This window comes from Ruditapes philippinarum, unplaced genomic scaffold, assembly GCF_026571515.1.
Source record: "Ruditapes philippinarum isolate M1 unplaced genomic scaffold, ASM2657151v2 ctg20105_1_1_1_1, whole genome shotgun sequence".
Classification (NCBI taxonomy): domain Eukaryota; kingdom Metazoa; phylum Mollusca; class Bivalvia; order Venerida; family Veneridae; genus Ruditapes; species Ruditapes philippinarum.
In genome coordinates this window covers 1-24,814 of record NW_026862821.1, presented here as the reverse complement: position 1 = coordinate 24,814, position 24,814 = coordinate 1, and the positions used below count along the sequence as shown (strand labels likewise).

The following is a 24,814-nucleotide window of genomic DNA, read 5'->3' as shown; positions in this document are numbered from 1 at the left end:
GCGGAATTCTAACTCCATGTTCCTAAAAATACAATTATAGTAATGAAGTAAAATTTTTTGATTCAAAATTATTTTAAAAGGGGACCCCCTAGTTTTTTGACATCACAGGGCTAAAAAATAATTTTTTGACATAAATGTTCCATATGATAGACAAATAATTTGTGTGGAAAATTTCAGATCATTAGATCACTCCATTTTTCGAGAATAATTACTTACGGGGGAGGAAGTGTTACACGAAGGATGGAGTTCTTATGATAACTTGTTCAGGAGTTCTTGTGATAACTGTCACGGAGTTCATCGGAAAACATCTGTATGGTTATTTTCATCATTCGAAATGAGTTTAGGTGCTAAATTAAACTTTACTGATTAAGCTTGTCTTACATCTTGTATTTTGTGTCAAAAACTAATTCACAGGTCATTTTTTATCGACTCTTGCTTCAAATCAGGTAGTTTTGAGTAAAATTTCCAAATTACTTGCCAATTCACAAGTTTTGACCGGTTTATTTCTGGTCTTCATCCTTGCCATACATAATTACCTAATTATAATGCAAAATTGCAAACATAAAGCACCGGGTAACAGATTTATACCTGATTTTTCAAATGTTCCGGAGTTCTTGTGATATTACTCTGAAGATGTCACAGAGTTCTTATGATAACTTTTGTTATTGCCAGTGTGTTTCTTGAGCTAAATCACGGCATGTTTTAGCGTTTTTTATTATTCAATGAGATTGTAAATCATTATGAAATGTAGTACGCAACCTTTGCGCAAAAAATAGGATATATTATGTTGGTTTTGAGTGAATTTTAGTTCATAAGATATTATTTCTTACCCCCTTGTCTTTTTCATAGTATTTTTTTGTTTGACACAGATTTCGTAGACTGGAAAAAGGATTTATGTACTGGTTTCCTAGCAGTTTCCGGCTCCTAGCAGTATTCTGGCCCTTTATCATTTTCATTTGTTTTCTATGTAATACAGCAGTTATAATAGTACAGCGATTAATATGTTTAAAAGTTTTGTCTGTTGTTTTAAGTTACATTAGAGAACTTGCGACACTTACAAGCAACACCTGGGGAATTCTAGTTTGAATGCCTATGCACAATAACTGAAACAAGATATGTTTGTAAAACATGTATGCCCCCTATCAGCAGCCAATTAGTCATGTGATAAGGTTATTATGCATGACTTCTGACCCTGAGTGATCAAACAATTATATAAGGGTTGTTATCAAGTATCTACTGGTCATGACCTTAACCTTTGACCCCTTGACCCAAAACTTCAAATAGGGGTCATCTGCTGGTCACGACCAATCATCATACAAAGTTGAAGTTCCTAGGCCAAAGTGTTTTTAGTTAATTGATCAGAAACCGTTTTACCTACAAGGTCAATGTGACCTTGACCTTTGACCCTTGACCCGAAATTCAAGAGGTCATCTGCTGGTCATGACCAAATCACCATACCAAGTTTTGAAGTTCCTAGGCCTAAGGGTTCTTTAGTTATTGATCGGAAACCGTTTTAACATACAAGGTCAATGTGACCTTGACCTTTGACCCCAAAATCAATAGGGGTCATCTGCTGCTCATGACCAATCACCATTCCAAGTTTGAAGTTCCTAGGCCGAAGCGTTCTTTAGTTATTGATCAGAAACCGTTTTTCCTTACAATGTCAATGGGACCTTGACCTTTGACCCCTTGATACCAAAATCAATAGGGGTAATCTGCTGGTCATGACAAATCACCATACCAAGTTTAAAGTTCCTAGGCCTAAGCATTCTTAAAATATTGATCAGAAACCGTTTTTACTTACAAGGTCAATGTGACCTTGACCTTTGACCCAAAACTCAATAGGGGTCATCTGCTGGTCGCGACCAATCATTTCATACAAAGTTTGAAGTTCCTAGGCCTCAGGGTTTTTAGTTAATTGATCGGAAACCGTTTTTACCTACAAGGATCAATGTGACCTTGACCTTTTGACCCCCAAAATCAATTAGGGTCATCTTACTGATCATGACCAATTTCACCATATCAAGTTGAAGTTCCTATGCCTAAGGGTTCTTTCATTATTGATCGGAAATCGTTTAACCTACAAGGTCAATGTGACCTTGACCTTTGACCCCTTGACCCCAAAATCAATAAGGGTCATCTACTGATCATGACCAATCACCATACCAAGTTTGAAGTTCCTAGGCCTAAGGGTTCTTTAGTTATTGATCGGAAACTGTTTTCGCTTACAAGGTCAATGTGACCTTGACCTTTAACCCCTTGATCCAAAATCAATAGGGGTCATCTACTGATCATGACCAATCACCATACCAAGTTTGAAGTTCCTAGGCCTAAGGGTTCTTTAGTTATTGATCGGAAACCGTTTTTTGCTTACAAGGTCAATTGACCTTGACCTTTGACCCCTTACCCCCAAAATCAATAGGGGTCATCTACTGATCATGACCATTCACCATACCATGTTTTGAAGTTCCTAGGCCTAAGGTTCTTTAGTTATTGATCGGAAACCGTTTTTGCTTACCAAGGTCAATGTGACCTGACCTTTGACCCCTTGACCCCAAAATCAATAGGGGTCATCTACTGATCATGACCAATCACCATAACCAAGTTTGAAGTTCCTAGGCCTAAGGTTCTTTAGTTATTGATCGGAAACCGTTTTTGCTTACAAGGTCAATGTGACCTTGACCTTGAACCCTTGACCCCAAAAATCAATAGGGGTCATCTACTGATCATGACCAATCACCAACCAAGTTTTGAAGTTCCTAGGCCTAAGGTTCTTTAGATTATTGATCGGAACCGTTTTTGCTTACAAGGTCAATGTGACCTTGACCTTTGACCCCTTGACCCCCAAAATCAATAGGGTCATCTACTGATCATGACCAATCACCATACCAAGTTTTGAAGTTCCTAGGCCTAAGGGTTCTTTAGTTATTGATCGGAAACCGTTTTGCTTAACAAGGTTCAATGTGACCTTTTGACCTTTGACCCCTTGACCCCAAAATCAATAGGGGGTCATCTACTGTCATGACCAATCACCATGACCAAAGTTTTGGAAGTTCCTAGCCTAAGGGTTTCTTAGTTTATCACTCGGAAAACCATTTGGTCTACGGGACCGACGGACCGACAAGTGCAAAGCAATATTACCCCCTTTTCTTCGAAATGGGGGGCATATAAAATATATTGAAGATGACACAGAAAAGTTTTGGGAAGTTATATCTATTTGAAAAAAACCCAGCTTAACATTGTTATGGTACCGAATTATATTCAAAAATAAAAAAGGTGCCGAAAAATTGCTAATAAAATTTGAATAAATGTAGCCCAATGGTGTTATATCTCAGATCTTTAATCATTAAAATGTAAAATAAAAGAGCAACATTAAAATAGGTAAATGCTGGACAGGTACCTAACTTTTTTCTGTCAAAGTTCGCACTCGGCGTAGGACAGATTTTTATTAATTTTTTAAAAAGGTGCGATTTGGGACCGGGACCTGTATGAAACAAGTAAGGGCCCATTTATTGTATGTGATAAAAATGCGCTTTGGAAATACTCAAATATGGTTATTTTCATGTATATTTTTTTCCCAGTCAATGTTTATTGAAGTATTTTCCCCTTTGTAAATCTTAGTGGAGGAAAAACTCCTGCTTTAACTTTTTGCTGTAAATTGATAACAAAAAATATTAGTCAAACTTAGTTCGTTTGAACCTGGCAGGGACAAGTTTTGAGACCATTTTTGTTTTGGTGGTTTAGGCCATTATACTGCTGAATATCATGGCCGCTGGTTTCAATTTTTACTGTAAGATGATAGGCCATACTCACCTATTTATCATTTGCAGCAACACTTAAGACCAACGGTTTTATCCACAACATTTTTGTGCAAAGGATGATTGTTACTTGCATTTCATTAATGATTTTACAATCTATTGGCTAAAACTTGTCGTGATTTAAAGCTCAAAAAAACTGGCAAATAACAAAAGTTATTAATAAACTCTGTGACATCTTCAGAGTTAAATCAAAAGAAACTCCGAACATTTGAAAAAATCGGGATAAATATGAAGCTTGGTCTTTATGTTTGCAATTTTGCATTTTAAAATTTAGGGAAAATTATGTATGGCAAAGGATGAAATAAGAAATAAACCCGGTCAAACTTGTGAATTGGGCCCAAGTAAATTTGGGGAAATTTTTACTTCAAAAAACTACCAGATTTGAAAAGACAATGGAAAATGGCCTTGTGAATTAGTTTTTTAGACACATAATCAAATGTTAAAGACAAGCTTAATCATTAAAGTTTAATTAGCACCTAAAACTAATTTTTTGAACGATGAAAATAACCTTTTTTAAACGATGTTTCGTAAGTATATACAGAATGTTTTCCGACGAACTCCGTGACAGTTATCACAAGAACTCCTGAACTAGTTATCATAAGAACTCCATCCTTCGTGTAACACTTCCTCCCCCGTGTTACTTTAAGTGTGAAAAATGACTAAACTTGAAAAGTGCTGCACTCTTTTCACTCAAATCAAGCTAAGAATAACACAAAAATATAATTTTCAATTCATTTCTAAGCATATCTCTTAATCATCTTTTGTGTATCTTTCTAATTGAACTTTCTGATCTATGTAAAAAATTAAAAATATTTTTGTTTTCATACTTTAAACCTCAGTGGAGTTCTTTTAACATTATCTAGTAAAAAAAATTTAAACAAATAAAACTAAAACTTTTAATAAAGCCACTTTTTACAATGATAAACTGAAATACATTAAAAACTGAAGTAAAGGTCCAAATTGGGGCGATTTTCCAACTTTCCTGGTGGCTTCCAAAAATTCCTGTGGAATGAGCATCAGGTCCCTCCATTTGCATTATTTTCAAGGCACAAAACGGGCCCACCTTATGTAGAACGCAACAACATTCCATTTATTTCTACCTTGAAAGGTTTTGAAGTCAAAGACCTTAACTACACAACCATGGACCCCTACTAAGGAATTTTTTAAATTTTTAAATCTTATCAAGTTGTTGATTTTATTCTCCTTAGTGATTTATAGGGAATTTGGGTTTGCCAAAATTTCCAAGAGAGACATACTTAGCTGAAAAAAAAAAGACTTGTTTGTTGAAATCTCAATTCTCAATATATTCCTCCCCAAGAACACAAGGTTATCGACCTAAAACATTTTTTTTCCATTTTTTAAGTAACAGTTGACCTTAACCCTAGGGGACCCATATGGAATCCCAGCATGCAATAAACTAAGCAATCCCTCAATAAGAAATTTGACTCTCCATCTTTTTACTGATGCAGGAAAGGACTGTTTATGTCAGAACAGATTTTCACAACTTGATTTTTGACAGAAAAAAATTTACATGGAAAATAATGGACACATACATGGATAAGAGATTCAATTTGGAATAGCTACCTAAAATATAAAACCAACTTGTGATAGCAAGTGACTCCTAGGACTCTACGTAAGTAACTTACAAAATTTTTTACCACTGACGTTATTTTAGATATTTTTAACTTTGACAGAAAACTAACCTGTTAGACAGAGAAACTTTGTCTTTCCTTCACCCACTGCTGCTTCACTTGACCGTCGTATACATTCCTTACAGAAAATATGGCCATCGGCACATGCTGCCATCTCCTCAAATAAACACTCGTCGTCAAAACAACAACCACATTCTAACAACTCTCCATTCTTCCTAGCCCCCTCAATCTTCAAATTTCTCACCCGTGTCTGCTCACCTATATAATCTGAAATAAAATCAAATACATGTACAATATACATTCATGATCTAACAGACCTCTTTTAAATAGAATTTATTGAAATGGCTGTAAATGAACTTCATGGATCAAAACTATTATACAATCTTAAATACATTCAACTTGATAAAGATTTTAACAAACCTCTTTACTAATGTATCAATTTTTCATGTATCAGAATACCAACCTTTAATCTCTTGCCTATGATTGCAAAACATTACTTCTTGGAAAAATGGTTCATCAGGATTTTCCGGGTAATCAAGATGTTCGAATCTGGGTGTTACCCGCTTTTTCTTGGATGGTCTATCTGTTTAAAAAAACCAAATATATAAGAAATAAATTTTTAAAACTATTTTTAATAATCTTTTGTAAATGCTTCACATCATGGACTTTAACCAGCCCTACTTCACATACCCAAGTCATGATTTTGTGTCTTTTTTTCATAAAGGCAATAGCCCTCAGGAGAATGTGATTCTGAACAAAAGTATCTTATTATAATCACCTTTGACTAACCTACCTTACTCATATAATAAATCTGTACATGTCTATTATGACCCCTATAGCAGGAAAACAATTAATGGTTTTATAAATAACACTTACAGGACGTTTTTTTTCTTCTATAGCAAGGGCCGTATTAAGGACGGCATCCCCTAAAAGATTCTTTGAAATCATGAAGTTTTCCCAAAAAATGAAATTTACATCAAGTTTTTTCTTCCCCTTCTGAAAATATATCGTATAATTTCCCCCCCCCAAAAGACAAAGGGCAGGGTTTCTTCCCTAACCTACATTGAAAAAAAAGCCCTGACTTACCAAAAAAAAAAAAATCAATAATACCTGCAATTAGCTGCAACTCTTGGTCTACCATCTTCACTGTTGGACTTAAATGGTAATTATGTTGCTCCAACACTTTCTTAATATATCCAACTTTCAAGAAAGGATATGTATTCTTCATATAGACCAATACATGGTCCTTATAATTCTGATTTAATGTGCGAGATGTATCCTGAAAATACTCCATAGGATTTGTGAACTTCTTCAAAAATGTTTTCATGTCAAACTTCATATTAACAATCTTATCCTTGAGATCTTCCTTCTCTTCTTTTTCCTTGATATCTTTCAACTTTGGATAATTTCTATGTTCAAACAGGTCAGCAGCTATAATTTGTACTCTATCTGTTTCACCTGATCTACTTTCTAGTTTATTGTAAAGATAATTAGGATCACAGTCCCTGAATATTTCTTTGAGTTCATTTAAATCTGCATGGAATTTGTCTACAGCAGTAAGTGGTGCTTTTCCTCTATCAAAATCCTCAGAAGAATCTGCTGTTGGTAGAGATAAGGATTCTTGGCTCTCCGATTTAGTAAGTTCATCAATAACAATTTGCACTCTGTTGGCCTTGTCATAGTGTGCTTCCAAGAAAGCATATATTTCATTTGGATCTTTCTCAGGTAACACTTTACGTAACGTTCTTAAATCATTAAATAATGGATTCTTCCTAAATTCTGGATCCGTGAATGGATCTTTTCCTTTAAAAGAGTCTGACTTTTCTACATTTGATGATTCTGATTTACTTGCAGATGTTTCCGACCCACTTCTTGATGGTAAATCATCAGCACTAGTTAACTTGCCAAGAACTTTTTCAACTCTTTTCTCAGTGTCGGTTAACTGATCCAAAAGATCGTACACTCTGTTAGGATCAGCATTTGGTCTCACAATAAGAACTTCAGCTACTTCTTTGAATATTCCTTCATCACTTGAACTATCTGACACACTGCTAACAGCTGATGCATTCATGTTTTCACTGTCTTCAAGAAGATCATTTGTTACAACATCTACCCTATTCTTCACATTCCTCTTTTTCATAATTTTATCATAAATTGTTTCAATGTCACTGCCTGGTATGATTCCTTTAATAAGTTCTGCATCTTTTTGAATTGAAACAATCTTTTCCATAGATATTTTGGTGGTGGATGGATTTTCATGTCCCCCTCCATTCTTACTATCAATATCTGCTTCATATTCCTCTGTTATTTCTCTTTGCAACTTGGCAATGTCTTCACCATCAATTACTCCATTACTATCAAGTGAATCTTGTTTCAAGGTAGATTGTGGGTCAAATTCAAACCCATCTGAGTCTTCAAGATCATATTCTTGAGTACCATCTACAACTGCACAATTTTGATGTCCATTTGTTCCTTCAACATCTGAGAATTCCTTTACTTTCTTCAAGTCAGGTTCATCAGTGTTATCATCCAAACTTTTCCTTTTGGACAACGACATAATTTTCTTATTTTATAACTACATGTACTTCATAAAATTTCTTCTGCTATGCATTACATTTCACACCATCTGAAAGGAAAAAGAAATATTGCATATATATATTTGATTTGTCAAAATTAAAAAACTTAAACCTACATGTACTTCTAACAGATGGCAGGGATTTTGTTTGGCTTATTTTATAGCCGATATTTGGTCAAATTTCCAACTGAAAATAGTACATTATTTTCCCAATCCACAGGAAAATTTTCCCAATTGAAAAGTTACAAGATAAAAATATTCACTGCAAAATTTAATTCATGCAATTTTTCCCAATATTTAACAAAACATTGCTTGAAATTCCCAATGGCCATGTTCAAAAAATCCTGGAAAAAAAACCTGGATGGAGAGGTTATTATCTTGATTATAATTATAATTATTATAAGGGCTTAAGGCCAACGTTAATAGTAATCAGATGGCAATGACACTCCCCTTATGTAATATGTTTGCTGTGGTTTGGTCATATGACCATGAAGAGGTTAATGATTTTTGAATGAAAGAATAATGAAGTAAATGGTTTTTTTTTTAATTAAGCGTTATGGTTTTATTAATTTCTTGTTAGTTATTATGCTTGCCTTGTGATTTACTGATTGCGAGCGTTGGACTATACCGAGGATTGATACGATCACTCCTGCTCTGCTTTGGACAGACTACAGAACAGACATTTCGACACCTCTCCTTATGATGTTTGATAAATTTATCTTTGACAGATTATTGAAAAGAAAGAACTGATACATTTACTCAATCTATATTATCTACTTCCAGTTTGCATAGAGTTGATCCCTGTTGATAAATTTTATTATGAATATGGTCAATTAAAAATTCAAATATGAAATTTTTATAGTGACAAAAACAGCATTTTTTACAATAAATGCTTAAAACAGTTTTTAATGCCCATATGAATGCATTTAATATGAATAAGCCGATACGGTTCGAAAAGTGAATGGGGCGAATAGTTTAGATCGCTCGTGCTAAATTTTATTTTTTCTGTGTCAATTTTTATTAGTTATTCTGCATATATTTCGTTCTTAGAACTAAAACCTTTTGAGATATATTATCAGTATTATTACCTTCATGAAATTGTGGGTGTTTAAATAGGAATATTAAAGCCCTTTTGCATTTTCTGTTCCCTCACTCTCACAGCACGCAGCCAAACCAAACATTTAATTTCGTACTCAAATCTTTCGTGACCTTTTATTTTCGTCCACCTCTTTTTTTTATAAAATAAGTTTTAGCTTTCCGATTCCTTCTGTGCGGTCTGGGAAGACGTCTGTCCAGGTAACTTTTGAAAATGATTTACTTCAAAGAATTTAGAATTGAATGAAAAAAATTAAAAGCCCCAAAACAACTTTTCTGTGATAAATGAAAGAAAAGGGAAAAATATTTTTTCCCTATACACTTATACTTCTTCGTGCTTTTTTTTTCATTTATCACAGAAAAATAAAGTTGTTTTGGGGCTTGTTAATTTCTTTTTTTTTGGGTTTGGGGGGGGGGGGTGAATATCAGCCAAGACACCAAGACTGGACACCTGTGGTCCAACACAACTATGTTCACCCAATGATTAGGGGCGGTATACGTAAAAGTAGCAACGGTTTACTGAAGATGGAAAGCTTTCAACATGATAGACATCCGACAACTTTAAAGGATGCATGTAGGCCTTAATCAACTCATGGTAACCGTATCGTTTTTTTATTTATTTATTTTATTTTAGCAACAACATAGATCACAGTTACATAATAAGATATATATATAAATAAATATATATATAAAATAAAACAGTTTATCCAAATTAAAATATCATTTCATATTAATAATAAATAAAAACAAATTTAGTTAATGACTGAGATCAGATGAGGCATAGGATAAATGTATTTAAAAAAAAAGCAAATGAATAAATTAATAAAATCACATTTCAGGTTAAGACTACAATAGGTCAGAATTATAATTATCACAGAATATTGTTAACTAAAGTTACTGATAAACATGATATAAAGAAGTAAAAGAATTTCAATAAAATTTCAAATACAAGGGTTTTGTTAAATAGTGATCTATGGTTACAAGGATAGCCCATTAAGCTGTGTGCTTATTTCCAATGGGGTCCTGTTAACCAAATAGATGGAAACAAGATAAAACCAGAGAGACATTCATTCCTCAAATAAAAATAGACAGTGAGATAATCTTCAAATTATTCAATCACAGTAGTTTTGCATTATCACATAAAGAAAAGCCCACAGGAAAAAATTAAGATAACTAAAAACAATAAAGTTTGGCGAAACCTATGTCGCCACTTAATTAGTAATATAAAAAGTCACTTTGATTGTTGCGCAGCCCATATTGAAGCAAGATGGCTTTTAACAGAATTTTTATATAAAGTTGGATTTGATATACATTTTACATCATCTGGCAAAACTATTCCAATCTTTAATACCATTATAGAAAAAGGTGCTATTACATGTCTTATTACAAAGAGGAATTGAAAAATTAAACTTATTTGATCTAGTGTTGTAGTTGTGTATATCAGACATCCGAACAAAATTTGTTTTCATATAAGTTGGACACGTATTATAAAAAATCTTATGCATATGATTAAGTCTCAGTTGTTTAACTCTGTTTTCAATATTTAACATGTTAACATCTTTAAAATCAGAAGGAGTTAAACTAGTTCTTGGATGGTAATCTTTTATAAACCTTATGACTTTGTTTTGAGCTACTTGCAGTTTCTTTTTCAGACTTTTATTTAAACTTTCGTACCAGGACGAACAAGAATAGTCAAAATGACATTGGATTAAAGCAGAACAAAGCAATTTTCTACAGTTAAATGATAGACATTTACTGTTTCTGTACAAAAATTTAAGTTTAGTGTTTACTTTAGATATGACTGCATTAACAATTTCTTCTCCAGACAGAAGATTTTCAATTTTTCAAACCAAGATATTTGACTGTCTTAGTAGATTCAATAGTGTGACCATTACAAATAATATTAAAATTATTAATCTTTTTAAGTTTTTTCTTTGGACCAAAAATCATACATTCAGTTTTTCCTAAGTGGAGAGACAGTTTATTATCAACTAGCCAATCTGAACAAGATTCTAGAGCTTTACCTAATTTCTGTGAAATAAAAATCAGGATCATGATGAGAAAAAAGTATAGTGCTGTCATCAGCATACAAAATAAGCTTACACTCAGAATCGATACTGGTGATCATATCATTTACATAGCATAAAAAGAGCAATGGACCTAAAATACTTCCCTGAGGAACACCACAATTTACTATTGATGGAGAAGAAGAAAACTCTCCAATATGTACTAATTGTTGCCTGTTATTAAGATAAGATCTAAACCAGTCTGTATTGGTAATTCCCATCAGATGAAGTTTTCCACAAAGAATATTATGATCAACAGTATCGAATGCCTTTTGCAAATCTATCATTATCATTCCAGTAAATAAGCCATTGGAATTATTCAGTCTGATATGATCTAACAAATGTATGAGACAAGTATCAGTTGAATGTGAACTTCTAAAACCAGATTGGTGTTCATACAATATATTATTTTTAACAAGAAATGATTCTAATTGATTATATACAGCTCTTTCTAAAATCTTAGAGATAATACTTAATATACTAACAGGCCTGGTTTTTCTTAATTAAATACATTTGTAAACTTTAATTTAGACTGGTACGTAAAATATCATTACATTACGTTCTGCTGCACTGTTTAGCATCTCTCTTATACATGTATCCTTCAAAAATGCCGCCAAAACCTTGCACAGTCCATTTAATAAAGTTTAAAAGGAACTGGAAAATTAAACGAGACTTAGCCTACAGTTCCTGTAATTTGGATTTCAATTCTCTTTAGGCACAATGTCACTTGTGATATAGTCGTGTGTGTATCCATGCATGCAGTGGGTCAAAACTTCAACTTGTGCAGTAAACACTGTTCACAAATTGCTCTGCTTTTTTCGTGGTTTCTTGTCATTGCCTCTGTCGAAAATACTGATTGCTGATATATGTCCCTGGTTGTTGACAATCAACTGCATTTTGAGATAAATAGGGTGAATTTGATCCGAGGCATAATTAAAGGTATTGACAACTGTTTCAGATCTTCCTCCGTGGAAGGTGGGATAGGTATGGCTCACATATATATTTAATACATTGGGATATGTATAAAGCTCGAGAGAATAATTTTCCTATGAGCTTTGTCTATCTGAAGTTTTTGTAACACTTCGTCAATGGCACTGATTTTTTTTTTAAATCTCAGCATGTCTGTTCAAAATGAATCGACAAAATTTATAAAGCCTACATTTGTATATTACTTTTATTATAGTGTTCTGACATATTCCACTGACCCTCCCGCCGACAACCCTCCCACCCCACTTGTGCTATCATCAAACAGGTTCCAAGCAAATAAATGAGGAATCTGTAGTAAGAAATGAAGAATCTAGCTGTAGTAAGACTTATTTCCGGGGAGGCTTAGATCTATAAATATATAGGGACCCAGCATTATTTTCAGGTGATTTAAACCACTAGTTTGCTATAAGATTTTTATTCACCCTGTAGGCTTTCTATTCTTTTTTTTCACATCTGAAGTAAATGACTTCTAATTGTATGCAGTTTATCGAAAACGCGAAACAGAATTTTCATTTAATTCCCATTGTCTTGAACATTTTCTTTGCATTGAATAGGTAAACAATTTATCATAATTGAATTTTTATCCTTCTTCACTTAAATGTTTTATTCCAATAAAATGTTTCTGATACCATGAACTTAAGAAAGGAGTTCTGAGGCAGTTAGAAAAAAAAAAGAAAACGTCAATAGGAGTGCAATGTACTATCTAGAATGCGTTACAAGGTTGCAGAAAGACAGATTTTGCCGTTGTTAGTTTTAGGATAAAAACCAATGGCGTGCAAAAGAAAATATTTGATAGTTTATATAATTTCATTTTGGATTTGAACAAACATCCAAGGCAATAGTGAACTTAAGAGCTAAAATGTGCATATCCATTCGGATAGTTTGCAGATGTACAATTTCGTTGTGCTAAAATTCGACTGTGTTTCGTATATATTGTTACTAAATTTGAATACAATATATGTTAATTTTGCTAACTATGTACTTTATTGTTTAAGAGAATAATAAACGTAAAGCCTCTTATAAAATCATTATAAAATCTTAATACATTATATATATGGTTTTCTCTCTCAATTTCTGGCTAACTGGTGGAATGTCGAGATCTTGGTGAAATTTTCATTCAACATGTTTCACATACATACGAGCTGAAGACTAAACTCTGGCAAGATGGTACACATAAAGAAGGCCAATGTGCACTGCCATGTCCAACGGATCTTTCGTTAAACAGGGCTTGTAACAAACATTCCACAATCCTTAGTATGAAGCTTTGTCAAGAACACGCATACACACACCCGCGCGCACTCGCACGCACGCACCAACACACACACACACAGAAAACACATGTCGATTTAGTAATTCATCATATCAGAGCGGGAATACTTTTTCTCCAGTATGAACTGTCCTAAAGTTTAAATGTCTATTTTCGAGTGCTATATAATATTTTTTGAGTGCTATATAATATTTTTGAGTGCTATATAATATTTTGAGGTGTTATATAACCATACGCATATGTTATAGGTAATTGTTCATTATTTTCACCATATATCGGTAATTAATTGCTAATGCACAGAGAACAGACATCAGTCGGTCATGCATAACACTCATCGTAGGGGCAAAAGTTTTGCGTACAGTTAGTTTATCGAACCAATAATCATGCGAACAGTAAGAAATACGGAAATATTGTGGGATATAATTCTTTACGTTTTTTTCTTGATTTTATAGTTTTGCTTTTTTAGTTAACACGTAAATTAGTGCTTTTACTAATCAAGTATCTGTTTCAATATATTTGTTATTGTATTCTTTTAAAATGTTTGTCAGGTTGCTGGTGGCATTTGTAGAAACAAATAACCTCAATAGCTTTCTCCTTACCATGAAATATATTCTTCATGTGTATCATACTTTGGGGACCTTTCTCTTGAAAATGTGTCAGACATAATTATATACATGCATATTTCGTTAACTGGAGTGCAGGTATTAGTTAACCTGCGCTCCAGAGCATGTCCATTGATTGGCTCATTTAAATTTTATCTGGAACGGCAAAGAATGTGATAGCGATAGAAATATCAAATTCAGATGATCGTTCATTGATTACTTTTTTCTGGGGTTTCATGTTGTGATAACAGGGAACGTGTTTTGCCTATGATAGAACAGAGAAAGAATTCTTTCTCTTACACAAGTATATGGCCTGCTCCGCGTGCTCTTTATTATTCGAACAAAATGTACAACATGCAACAAATATATGAAGCAAACCGACTCTTACCCACGTTATTTGTCACGTGTCGTACCCTTTCACATTGCTTAAGAATGATCGCACCTCTATGCATTCGACACCCCCATTGTTCAATAATGAAAAAGGTCAGAGAATCGAATTTTTTCCCGAAGTACGGCGGAGAGTGCACCGGAAAAATTTCCACTTCACACATTTAAGATCACGTGACCATTTGAGTGTTTATCAACAGCCAACATTATTTTTGGAGGGAAAGTCGTACCGAGACGATGGAAGGACTGGTGTTCCCTGATAGGAAAGTAAGTTTGTTGATTTTTACGGATTGTGTCGATTAAATTCTTAATTTATTTTCCAGCTACCGGCCTGTGTTGTGTACCTGCTTATTTTTTACAGCCAGGTACGTACATTTGCACGTGATAATTGTCTATTAGAAATGATGTGCTATTTTTAACTGTTAGTGTTCATTTATTATGATACATATGTTATTTTAGTTGATCTTTTGAGGTTTGAAAAGGGGTTTGAGATCAAGCTGGCCACCCGCGCGACGTTCTATACATCGGCGTTTTTTGTCGCGTGCTGATGTATATACATGTACGACTTTGGTGCCTATATATATATATATTTCCTATCTCTCTTTACTAACAAATATATTTTATATACACAGTATGTTGATGTTGAAATGGGTTTATGATAGTCCAAAAAATGATATAAAATGTAATTTTTGCGTTGTTAGTGATAGTAGTAAAGTATTAATTTAGTGATATGTAAAGTGGTACTGAATTTTTGTTTTTCAGGACATTTCCTGCCACAATGTTTATAGTATTAGTGTTATTTTAGTTGATATGTTATGAAATTAGAAATTGGGCTGTGCTTGTCCAATTGTTTTAAAATGCGATTCTGCCTGGCTTCGTACTGCGTTTACTTGCGATTTTAAATGTGCCGAATATTTAATAACTCAAATTTGAATTATCACACCCACCTCCTAATGTGCTCTCCTTTTGTCCCTTCCTATATAAAATGTCAAAATGTTTATAGATTTCTTTTATGTATAAAATAATGTTAGTTTAGTTGATAGGAATGTGTTCATGCTGGTCAATGTTTTTAGATGCGAGTCTGGTCAGTCTGTGTAATCGCGCGCGTTTTTAGATGTTAGCTCGTGCCGAATTTTGATTTATACTTTTGTCATTTCTCTTCATTATTATAATCATAACCATAGTGCTGTATTGTATTTGATTTGATGCTAGTGTATTTGATATGAATATTTGTCTTTTATCTTACCCACCTATAAAATAGCTATAATGTGTATTCATTCATTCACCCATTCCCCACTCTCTTTAGACCTGTTGTTTGATGTATAAGCCACTCCTTTTAATGCTATGTTTATTACAGTTAGTTTAGTTGAGAAGTCTTGTACATATTATGAAACTGATCAATAAATATGTTTGTGTTTTAATACCTATATTTTTTGTACTTGTAGATCTACAGTACTTGGAAGCTGCCAGGTTCTTCTAATTGTAAAATTATAATAATATATTCCCTTTGAATAGAAGAGGTTGGAGGATCCTGGTCCTACATTGAAATTATAGTGGATGGTTGTGCAAAATGTGCAAAGTGTGTGTTGGAATGAGGGCATGATGGAAAAATTGGGTATTTTACTAAACATTACTTTATTTTAAGGATTTTATCAAAGTAACTTTTTTGTACACAATTTTGTAATTTGTGTTGTGTAAATTGTTGAACAATTTCAGGTATTATTGAGTATTTTACTATATTTTACTTGATTTTATGGATTTTTCATTAAAAAAAGAACTGAGTTTAAAAAGATTATTTTATTCAATTTAGAATTACAGTTGATTGTCTATAGCTAGTTAGACTGGAAGGTCAGTGGTTCTATTCATAATGTCAGTTTGCTACTCCTTGCACTTTAATGGTATATTTTCATCAGGCACATAACTTTAAACCATATCAAATAACAAGAAGTTGTCTGTTTAGTTGAAAGTAATTTGTAAAAATATTGAAGATGAGATTAGAATGTTGTTTTGTTACCCCTGTGATCGTTCAGACCATGGAGTTGCACCAAATGTGATGATGAATGTGCTCTTGCAGACCATGGAGTTGCATCAAATGTGTGATGATGAATGTGATCTTTCAGACCTAGGAGTTGCATCAAATGTGATGATGAATGTTCTCTTGCAGACCATGGAGTTGCATCAAATGTGATGATGGATGTGATCTTTCAGATCATGGAGTTGCACCAAATATGATGAATGATGTGATCTTTCAGACCGAGGAGTTGCACCAAATATGATGATGAGTGTGTATGTGTTGGGATGAGGCATGATGGAGTAATTGGGTATTTTACTAAACATTACTTTATTTTAAGGATTTTATTATAGTAACATCTTTTTGTATACAATTTGGTAATTTGTGTTGTGTAAATTGGTGAACATTTTCAGGTATTATTGAGTATTTTACTATATTTTACTTGATTTAAATGGGATTTTCAAGAGAGAACTGAGTTTAAAAAGATTATTTTGTTCAGATGAGAATAACAGTTGATTGTCTTAAGCTAGCTAGACTGGAAGGTCAGTGGTTCTATTCAAAATGTAAGTTTGCTACTCCTTGCACTTTAATGATATATTTTCATCTAGCACATAACTTAAAAGCATTAAATAGCAAGTAAATGTAGTTGTCTGTTTAGTTGAAAGTAATTTGTAAAAATATTGTAGATGTTAAAATTATGAGTTTTGAATGTTGTTTTGTTACCCCTGTGATCTTACAGACTGAGGAGTTGCATCAAATGTGATGATGGATGTGATCTTTCTGACCATAGAGTTGCACAAAATATGATGATGGATGTGATCTTTCAGACCATGGAATTGCACCAAATATGATGATGGATAGATGTCAGAAAGTGGTCTGTGACAGAGTAATGAAGAACTTGACATGCATGGCGGAAGTTGATCGAGACTATCAATTCTTCGAGAGGTCCAGCAACTTTATACTCACAAGAAGGATATGGTATGAAATAGCTTTCTACACCTCTGTGCTGGCAGATTTGTAAGATTGGAAGTTGTTTCAGTGTGGAGAGAGATGAACACTTTGTATGGTCAGGTAAAATTTGCTTTTGAAGCTCAATAAAGGCATTTCCATTTCTAGTTTTCTAAATAGCTATGTATTGGAAAGTTGGTGGCTCTACTCTTAAAAGGTGTCTGTCCTTGTCCCAAGTATTTAGTCTCAATAAAGCCATTTCCATTTCTTGATTTCTAACTAGCTATGTATTGGAAAGTTGGTGGTTCTACTCTTAAAAGGTGTCTGTCTTTGTCCGAAACAATGTCATTAAGGCACATTTTCCTCTACCTTTAAAGCTGGGCAGTCACCCAAATAGAACGTAGAATTGTATCTGTTTAATAGAAAAATTGCTTAAGTTACTTTTTGAGATTGCAATGTTGTTCTGTTAACCCCAGTGACATTTCAGTGACCCCTTGCAACATGTTGGCTGGATTTATGTCGGAATGTGTGTGGCTGTGTGACATTGGTGAAGTGATTTTTATGACATTGGTGAAGTGTGATTGTGCTGGAAAGTGACATGATGGAGCATTGGTAAATTATCTATTTTGAATTTGTGTAAGTCACAGGACAGCTGGAGTGCAACATGTATGGAGGTTTCAATTTTTCAATAGCTTAGTAATAAATCAGTTACACATTCAGTAGATTGGAATTGTCTTTTGTAGATTTAAAGTCTATAACTATGTAGACTGGAATATTGGTTGCTATAATCTGCTTGGTACCAGCCCTTGCCTGAAACAATGAACATTCGGGGCATTTTTCCTACCAAAAAAGGAGGCCGGCCAGTCGCCATATGACTTAACAACCAACTTAACAATTGTTTCTAGTTTAGCTAAGGGTTTGTTTAAGATATGGTCAATGTTAACATTTTGAGATTGAAATGTTGTTTTGTTAACCCAGTGACTTTTCAGTAAACCTATAGACCATGGAGTCTGAATGGCTTAAGTGGCATTAAATGTGATGATGGATAGATGTCAGGAAATGGATTGAACAGCACACCTGTGACAGAGTAATGAAGTACTTGACATGCATGGTGGAAGTTGATCGAGACTATCAATTCTTCGAGAGGTCCAGTGACTTTATACTCGCAAGAAGGATATGGTATGGAATAGCTTTCTACACTTCTGGGCTGGCAGATTTGTAAGATTGGAAGTTGTTTCAGTGTGGAGAGAGATGAACACTTTGTATGGTCAGGTAAAATTTGCTTTTGAAGTCACAAGTAAGTCTCAATAAAGGCATTTCCATTTCTAGTTTTCTAACTAGCTATGTACTGGAAAGTTGGTGGTTCTACTCTTAAAAGGTGTCTGTCTTTGTCCCAAGTAAGTCTCAATAAAGCCATTTCCATTTCTTGTTTTCTAACTAGCTATGTATTGGAAAGTTGGTGGTTCTACTCTTAAAAGGTGTCTGTCTTTGTCCGAAACAATGTCATTAAGGACATTTTCCTCTACCTTTAAAGCTTTTCAGTCACCAAAATAGAACGTAGAATTGTATCTGTTTAATAGAAAAATTGCTTAGGTTAAAGTGTTACTTTTTGAGATTGCAATGTTGCTCTGTTAACCCTAGTGACATTTCAGTGAACCCTTGCAACATGTTGGCTGGATTTATGTCGGAATGTGTGTGGCTGTGTGACATTGGTGAAGTGATTTTTATGACATTGGTGAAGTGCGATTGTGCTGGAAAGTGACATGATGGAGCATTGGTAAATTATCTATTTTGAATTTGTGTAAGTGACAGGACATCTGGAGTGCAACATGTATGGAGGCTCAATTTTTCAACAGCTTAGTAATAAATCAGTTACACATACAGTAGATTGGAATTGTCTTTAGTAGATTTAAAGTCTATAACTATGTAGACTGGAATTTGGTGCTATAATCTGTTTGGTACCAGCCCTTGCCTGAAACAATGAACATTTGGGACATTTTTCCTACCAATAAAGGAAGCCGGCCAGTCGCCATATGACTTGACAACCAACTAAACAAGTGTTTCTTGTTTAGCTAAGGGTTTGTTTAAGATATGGTCAATGTTGACATTTTGAGATTGAAATGTTGTTTTGTTAACCCAGTGACTTTTCAGTAACCCTATAGACCATGGAATCTGAATGGCTTAAGTGGCATTAAATGTAATGATGGATAGATGTCAGGAAATGGATGGTAAAAGCACACCTGTGACAGAGTAATGAAGTACTTGACATGCATGGTGGAAGTTGATTGAGACTATCAATTCTTCGAGAGGTCCAGCGACTTTATACTCGCAAGAAGGATATGGTATGGAATAGCTTTCTACACCTCTGGGCTGGCAGATTTGTAAGATTGGAAGTTGTTTCAGTGTGGAGAGAGATGAACACTTTGTATGGTCAGGTAAAATTTGCTTTTGAAGTCACAAGTAAGTCTCAATAAAGGCATTTCCATTTCTAGTTTTCTAACTAGCTATGTATTGGAAAGTTGGTGGTTCTACTCTTAAAAGGTGTCTGTCTTTGTCCCAAGTAAGTCTCAATAAAGCCATTTCCATTTCTTGTTTTCTAACTAGCTATGTATTGGAAAGTTGGTGGTTCTACTCTTAAAAGGTGTCTGTCTTTGTCCGAAACAATGTCATTAAGGCACATTTTCCTCTACCTTTAAAGCTTGACAGTCACCAAAATAGAATGTAGAATTGTATCTGTTTAATAGAAAAAAATTGCTTAGGTTACATTGTTACTTTTTGAGATTGCAATGTTGTTCTGTTAACCCCAGTGACATTTCAGTGAACCCTTGCAATACGTTGGCTTGATTTATGTCGGAATGTGTGTGGCTGTGTGACATTGGTGAAGTGATTTTTATGACATTGGTGAAGTGTGATTGTGCTGGAAAGTGACATGATGGAGCAATGGTAAATTATCTATTTTGAATTTGTGTAAGTCACAGGACAGCTGGAGTGCAACATGTATGGAGGCTCAATTTTTCAATAGCTTAGTAATAAATCAGTTACACATTCAGTAGATTGGAATTGTCTTTTGTAGATTTAAAGTCTATAACTATGTAGACTGGAATATTGGTTGCTATAATCTGCTTGGTACCAGCCCTTGCCTGAAACAATGAACATTCGGGGCATTTTTCCTACCAATAAAGGAGGCCGGCCAGTCGCCATATGACTTAACAACCAACTTAACAATTGTTTCTAGTTTAGCTAAGGGTTTGTTTAAGATATGGTCAATGTTAACATTTTGAGATTGGAATGTTGTTTTGTTAACCCAGTGACTTTTCAGTAAACCTATAGACCATGGAGTCTGAATGGCTTAAGTGGCATTAAATGTAATGATGGATAGATGTCAGAAAATGGATGGTAAAAGCACACATGTGACAGAGTAATGAAGAACTTGACATGCATGGTGGAAGTTGATCGAGACTATCATTTCTTCGAGAGGTCCAGCAACATTATACTCGCAAGAAGGATATGGTATGGAATAGCTTTCTACACCTCTGGGCTGGCAGATTTGTAAGATTGGAAGTTGTTTCAGTGTGGAGAGAGATGAACACTTTGTATGGTCAGGTAAAATTTGCTGTTGAAGTCACAAGTTAGTCTCAATAATGGCATTTCCATTTCTTGTTTTCTAACTAGCTATGTACTGGAAAGTTGGTGGTTCTACTCTTAAAAGGTGTCTGTTTTTGTCCCGAGTAAGTCTCAATAAAGCCATTTCCATTTCTTGTTTTCTAACTAGCTATGTATTGGAAAGTTGGTGGTTCTACTCTTAAAAGGTGTCTGTCTTTGTCCGAAACAATGTCATTAAGGCACATTTTCCTCTACCTTTAAAGCTGGACAGTCACCAAAATAGAACATAGAATTGTATCTGTTTAATAGAAAAATTGCTTAGGTTACATTGTTACTTTTTGAGATTGCAATGTTGTTCTGTTAACCCAGTGACATTTCAGTGAACCCTTGCAACATGTTGGCTGGATTTATGTCGGAATGTGTGTGGCTGTGTGACATTGGTGAAGAGATTTTTATGACATTGGTGAAGTGATTGTGCCGTAAAGTGACATATTAATGGAGCATGGGTAAATTATCTATTTTGAGTTTTTGTAAATCACAGGACAGCTAGCGTGCAACATTAATGGTAGGATCAATTTTTCAGAAGCTAAGTAATAAATCAGTTACAAATGTATACATTCAGTTGATTTGAATTGTATTTGGTAGTTTTAAAGTCTATTACTAAGACTGGAATATTGGTTGCTATACTCTGTCTGGTTCCAGCCCTTGTCTGTGGGGCATCTTTCCTACCAATAAAGGTGGCCGGCAAGTCGCCATATGACTTGAAAACCAACTTAACAATTGCTTCCGGTTTAGCTAAGAGTTTGTTTAAAATATGGTCAATGTTAACATTTTGAGATAGGAATGTTGTTTTTTTGTTAACCAAGTATCTTTTCAGTAAACACACTGTGACAGAGTAATGAAGAACTTGACATGCATTGTGGAAGTTGATCGAGACTATCAATTCTTCGAGAGGTCCAGCGACATTATACTCGCAAGAAGGATATGGTATGGAATAGCTTTCTACACCTCTGTGCTGGCAGATTTGTAAGATTGGAAGTTGTTTCAGTGTGGAGAGAGATGAACACTTTGTATGGTCGGGTAAAATTTGCTTTTGAAGTCACAAGTAGGTCTCAATAAAGGCATTTCCATTTCTAGTTGTCTAACTAGCTATCTTTTGGAAAGTTGGTGGTTCTACTCTCAAATGGTGTCTGTCTTTGTCAGAGACAATGCCATAGAGGCACATTTTCCTCAACCTTTAAAGCTGGACAGTCACGCAAAAAAAAAAAAAAAAAAAAAAAAAAAAAAAAAAATTAGAATTGTATCTGTTTAATGGAAATGTTGTATAGGTTATACTGTTACTTTTTGAGATTGCAATGTTGTTCTGTTAACCCCAGAGATATTTCAGAAAATCCTTGCAACATGTTGGCTAGATTTCTAGATTGATGACGGAATTGGTGTTTGATCAGGATTTTATGTTGGAATGTGGATGGTTTTGTGACATTGATGAAGATTCGTCAGATTTGGTGTCGCATTAGTGCGGAGAGAGATGGACACAGTGAATCGATAGAAAACTACTCAAGGATGTCACAGGTACGTCTCATTATAGATAACAAGTCATGACACGAGTGTTTATAATAAAATGATATTTCGAATTGCTTTGGAATGAAAATTCATTTTTGATAATTGAATTGGGTTTGAATAATCAAAATATGTAACAAGAGGGCCATGATGGCCCTGAGGTCGCTCACCTGTATATAGCCCCCCCCCCCCCCCCGGCCCAATTTTTACCCAAGGGCTTTTATTTGTTTATTTGAACAGACTTGGTAGACACCCATAAGAAGATGTTTCATGCAAAACATCTAAGTTCTAGCTCATTAGGTTTTTTAAAAGAAGATCTTTTAAGTTTTTACTATACACATATAGTTAAAAACAATGACATCCCTCGGGCAGGGCCAGTTTTGACCCCTGGGCTTTTATTTGAACAAACTTTGTAGATATTTACTTAAAGATGTTTCATGCTTAATATCTAAACTCTAGCTATTTGGGTTTTTTCAAAAGAAGATTTTTAAGTTTTTGCTATACACATATAAAAATCAATGACCCCCGGGGCAGGGCCAGTTTTGACCCCAGGGCTTTTATTTGAACATACTTGGAAGACACCCATTAGAACATGTCTCATGCTAATATCTTAGCTCTAGCTCTTTGGGTTCTTTAAAAGAAGATTTTTTTAAGTTTTTACTATATGCATATAGGGAAAATCAATGACCCCCTGGGGCGGGCCAATTTTGACCCCCAGGGCTTTTATTTGAAACCAAACTTGGTAGACATTCACTAGAAGATGTTTCATGCCAAATATCTAAGCTCTAGCTCTTACGGTTCTTTAAAAGAAGATTTTTTAAGTTTTTACTATATGCATATAGGGCAAATCAATGACCCCCCGGGGCGGGCCAATTTAGACCCCAGGGCTTTTATTTGAACAAACTTGGTAGACATTCACTAGAAAGATGTTTCATGCCCAAATATCTTAGCTCTAGCGCTTTCGGTCTTTAAAGAAGAAAGATTTTTTAAGTTTTTACTATATGCATATAGGGAAAATAAATGACCCCTGGGGCGAGGCAAAATTTGGACCCCCAGGGCTTTTTTTATTTGAACAAATTTGGTAGACATTCACTAGAAGATGTTTCATGCCAAAATATCTAAGCTCTAGCTCTTACAGTTCTTTAAAAGAAAGATTTTTTTAAGTTTTTACTATATGCATATAGGAAAAAAAGTCAATGACCCCCTGGGGCGGGGCCAATTTTTGACCCCAGGGCTTTTATTTGAACAAACTTTGGTAGACATTCACTAGAAGATGTTTTATGCCAAATATCTAAGCTCTAGCTGTGACGGTTCTTTAAAAGAAGATTTTTTAAGTTTTTACTATATGCATATAGGGAAAATCAATAACCCCCCCCAGGGCGGGGCCAATTTTGACCCCAGGGCTTTTATTTGAACAAACTTGGGTAAAGACATTTCACTAGAAGATGTTTTATGCCAAATATTTTAGCTCTAGCCTCTTCTGGGTTTTTTAAAAGAAGATTTTTTAAGTTTTTACTATAATTATGCATATAGGGAAAATCAATGACCCCCTGGGGCGGGGCCATTTTGACCCCTGGGCTTTTATTTGAACAAACTTGGTAAACACTCACTAGAAGATGTTCCATGCCAATATCTTAGCTCCTAGCTCTTAACGGTTTTCAAAAGAAGAGTTTTTTTAAGTTTTTACTATATGCATATAGGGAAAATCAATGACCCCCCGGGGCGGGCCAATTTTGACCCCAGGGCTTTTATTTTGAACAAACTTGGTAGACACTCATTAGAAGATGTTTCATGCCAAATACTAAGCTCTAGCTCTTAGGGTTGTTAAAAGAAGATATTTAAAGATTTTTCTTTCGGTTTGCCATGGCAACCAGAGTTCTGCATGGAATTAAATTTCTTTTGAACAATTTTTAAAGGTGACCACCAAAGGAACATTCCTGTGAAGTTTGGATGAAATTGGCTCAGTGGTTTATGAGGAGATGTCATTTAAAGCAAAAGTTTACGGACGGACGAAAATCGGTCACAAAAGCTCACCCTGTCACTTTGTGACAGGTGAGCTAAAAAGTGATTGACGACAAATATTCAACTTTTTTGTCATATGCCAATCATAGCAAAAGTTACGTTTATAACGCAACTTGTTTTCCATTAGTCAGGTCCCGGAAAAAAAAAAGAACCCCCCCAAACAAAAGATGTGTTACATATGGCATATTGAAAGGCATGAATATTTGCATTTTATTTTCATT

General features: G+C 34.5%; 1 protein-coding gene across 1 annotated transcript; it reads right to left on the bottom strand.

Annotated features, from left to right (window-relative positions):
• Positions 1-5,521: 5,521 nt before the first annotated feature.
• On the bottom strand, positions 5,522-9,218 carry LOC132720319 (uncharacterized; the record flags this gene model as incomplete). The annotated part of the gene is made up of 4 exons (XM_060704443.1): positions 9,134-9,218; positions 6,581-8,096; positions 5,934-6,053; positions 5,522-5,737 (listed from the first exon to the last, which is right to left on the bottom strand). Coding segments are annotated over exons 2-4 (1,783 nt in total), but the record flags the coding sequence as incomplete, so codon positions are not given.
• Between the last annotated feature and the right edge of the window lie 15,596 nt (positions 9,219-24,814).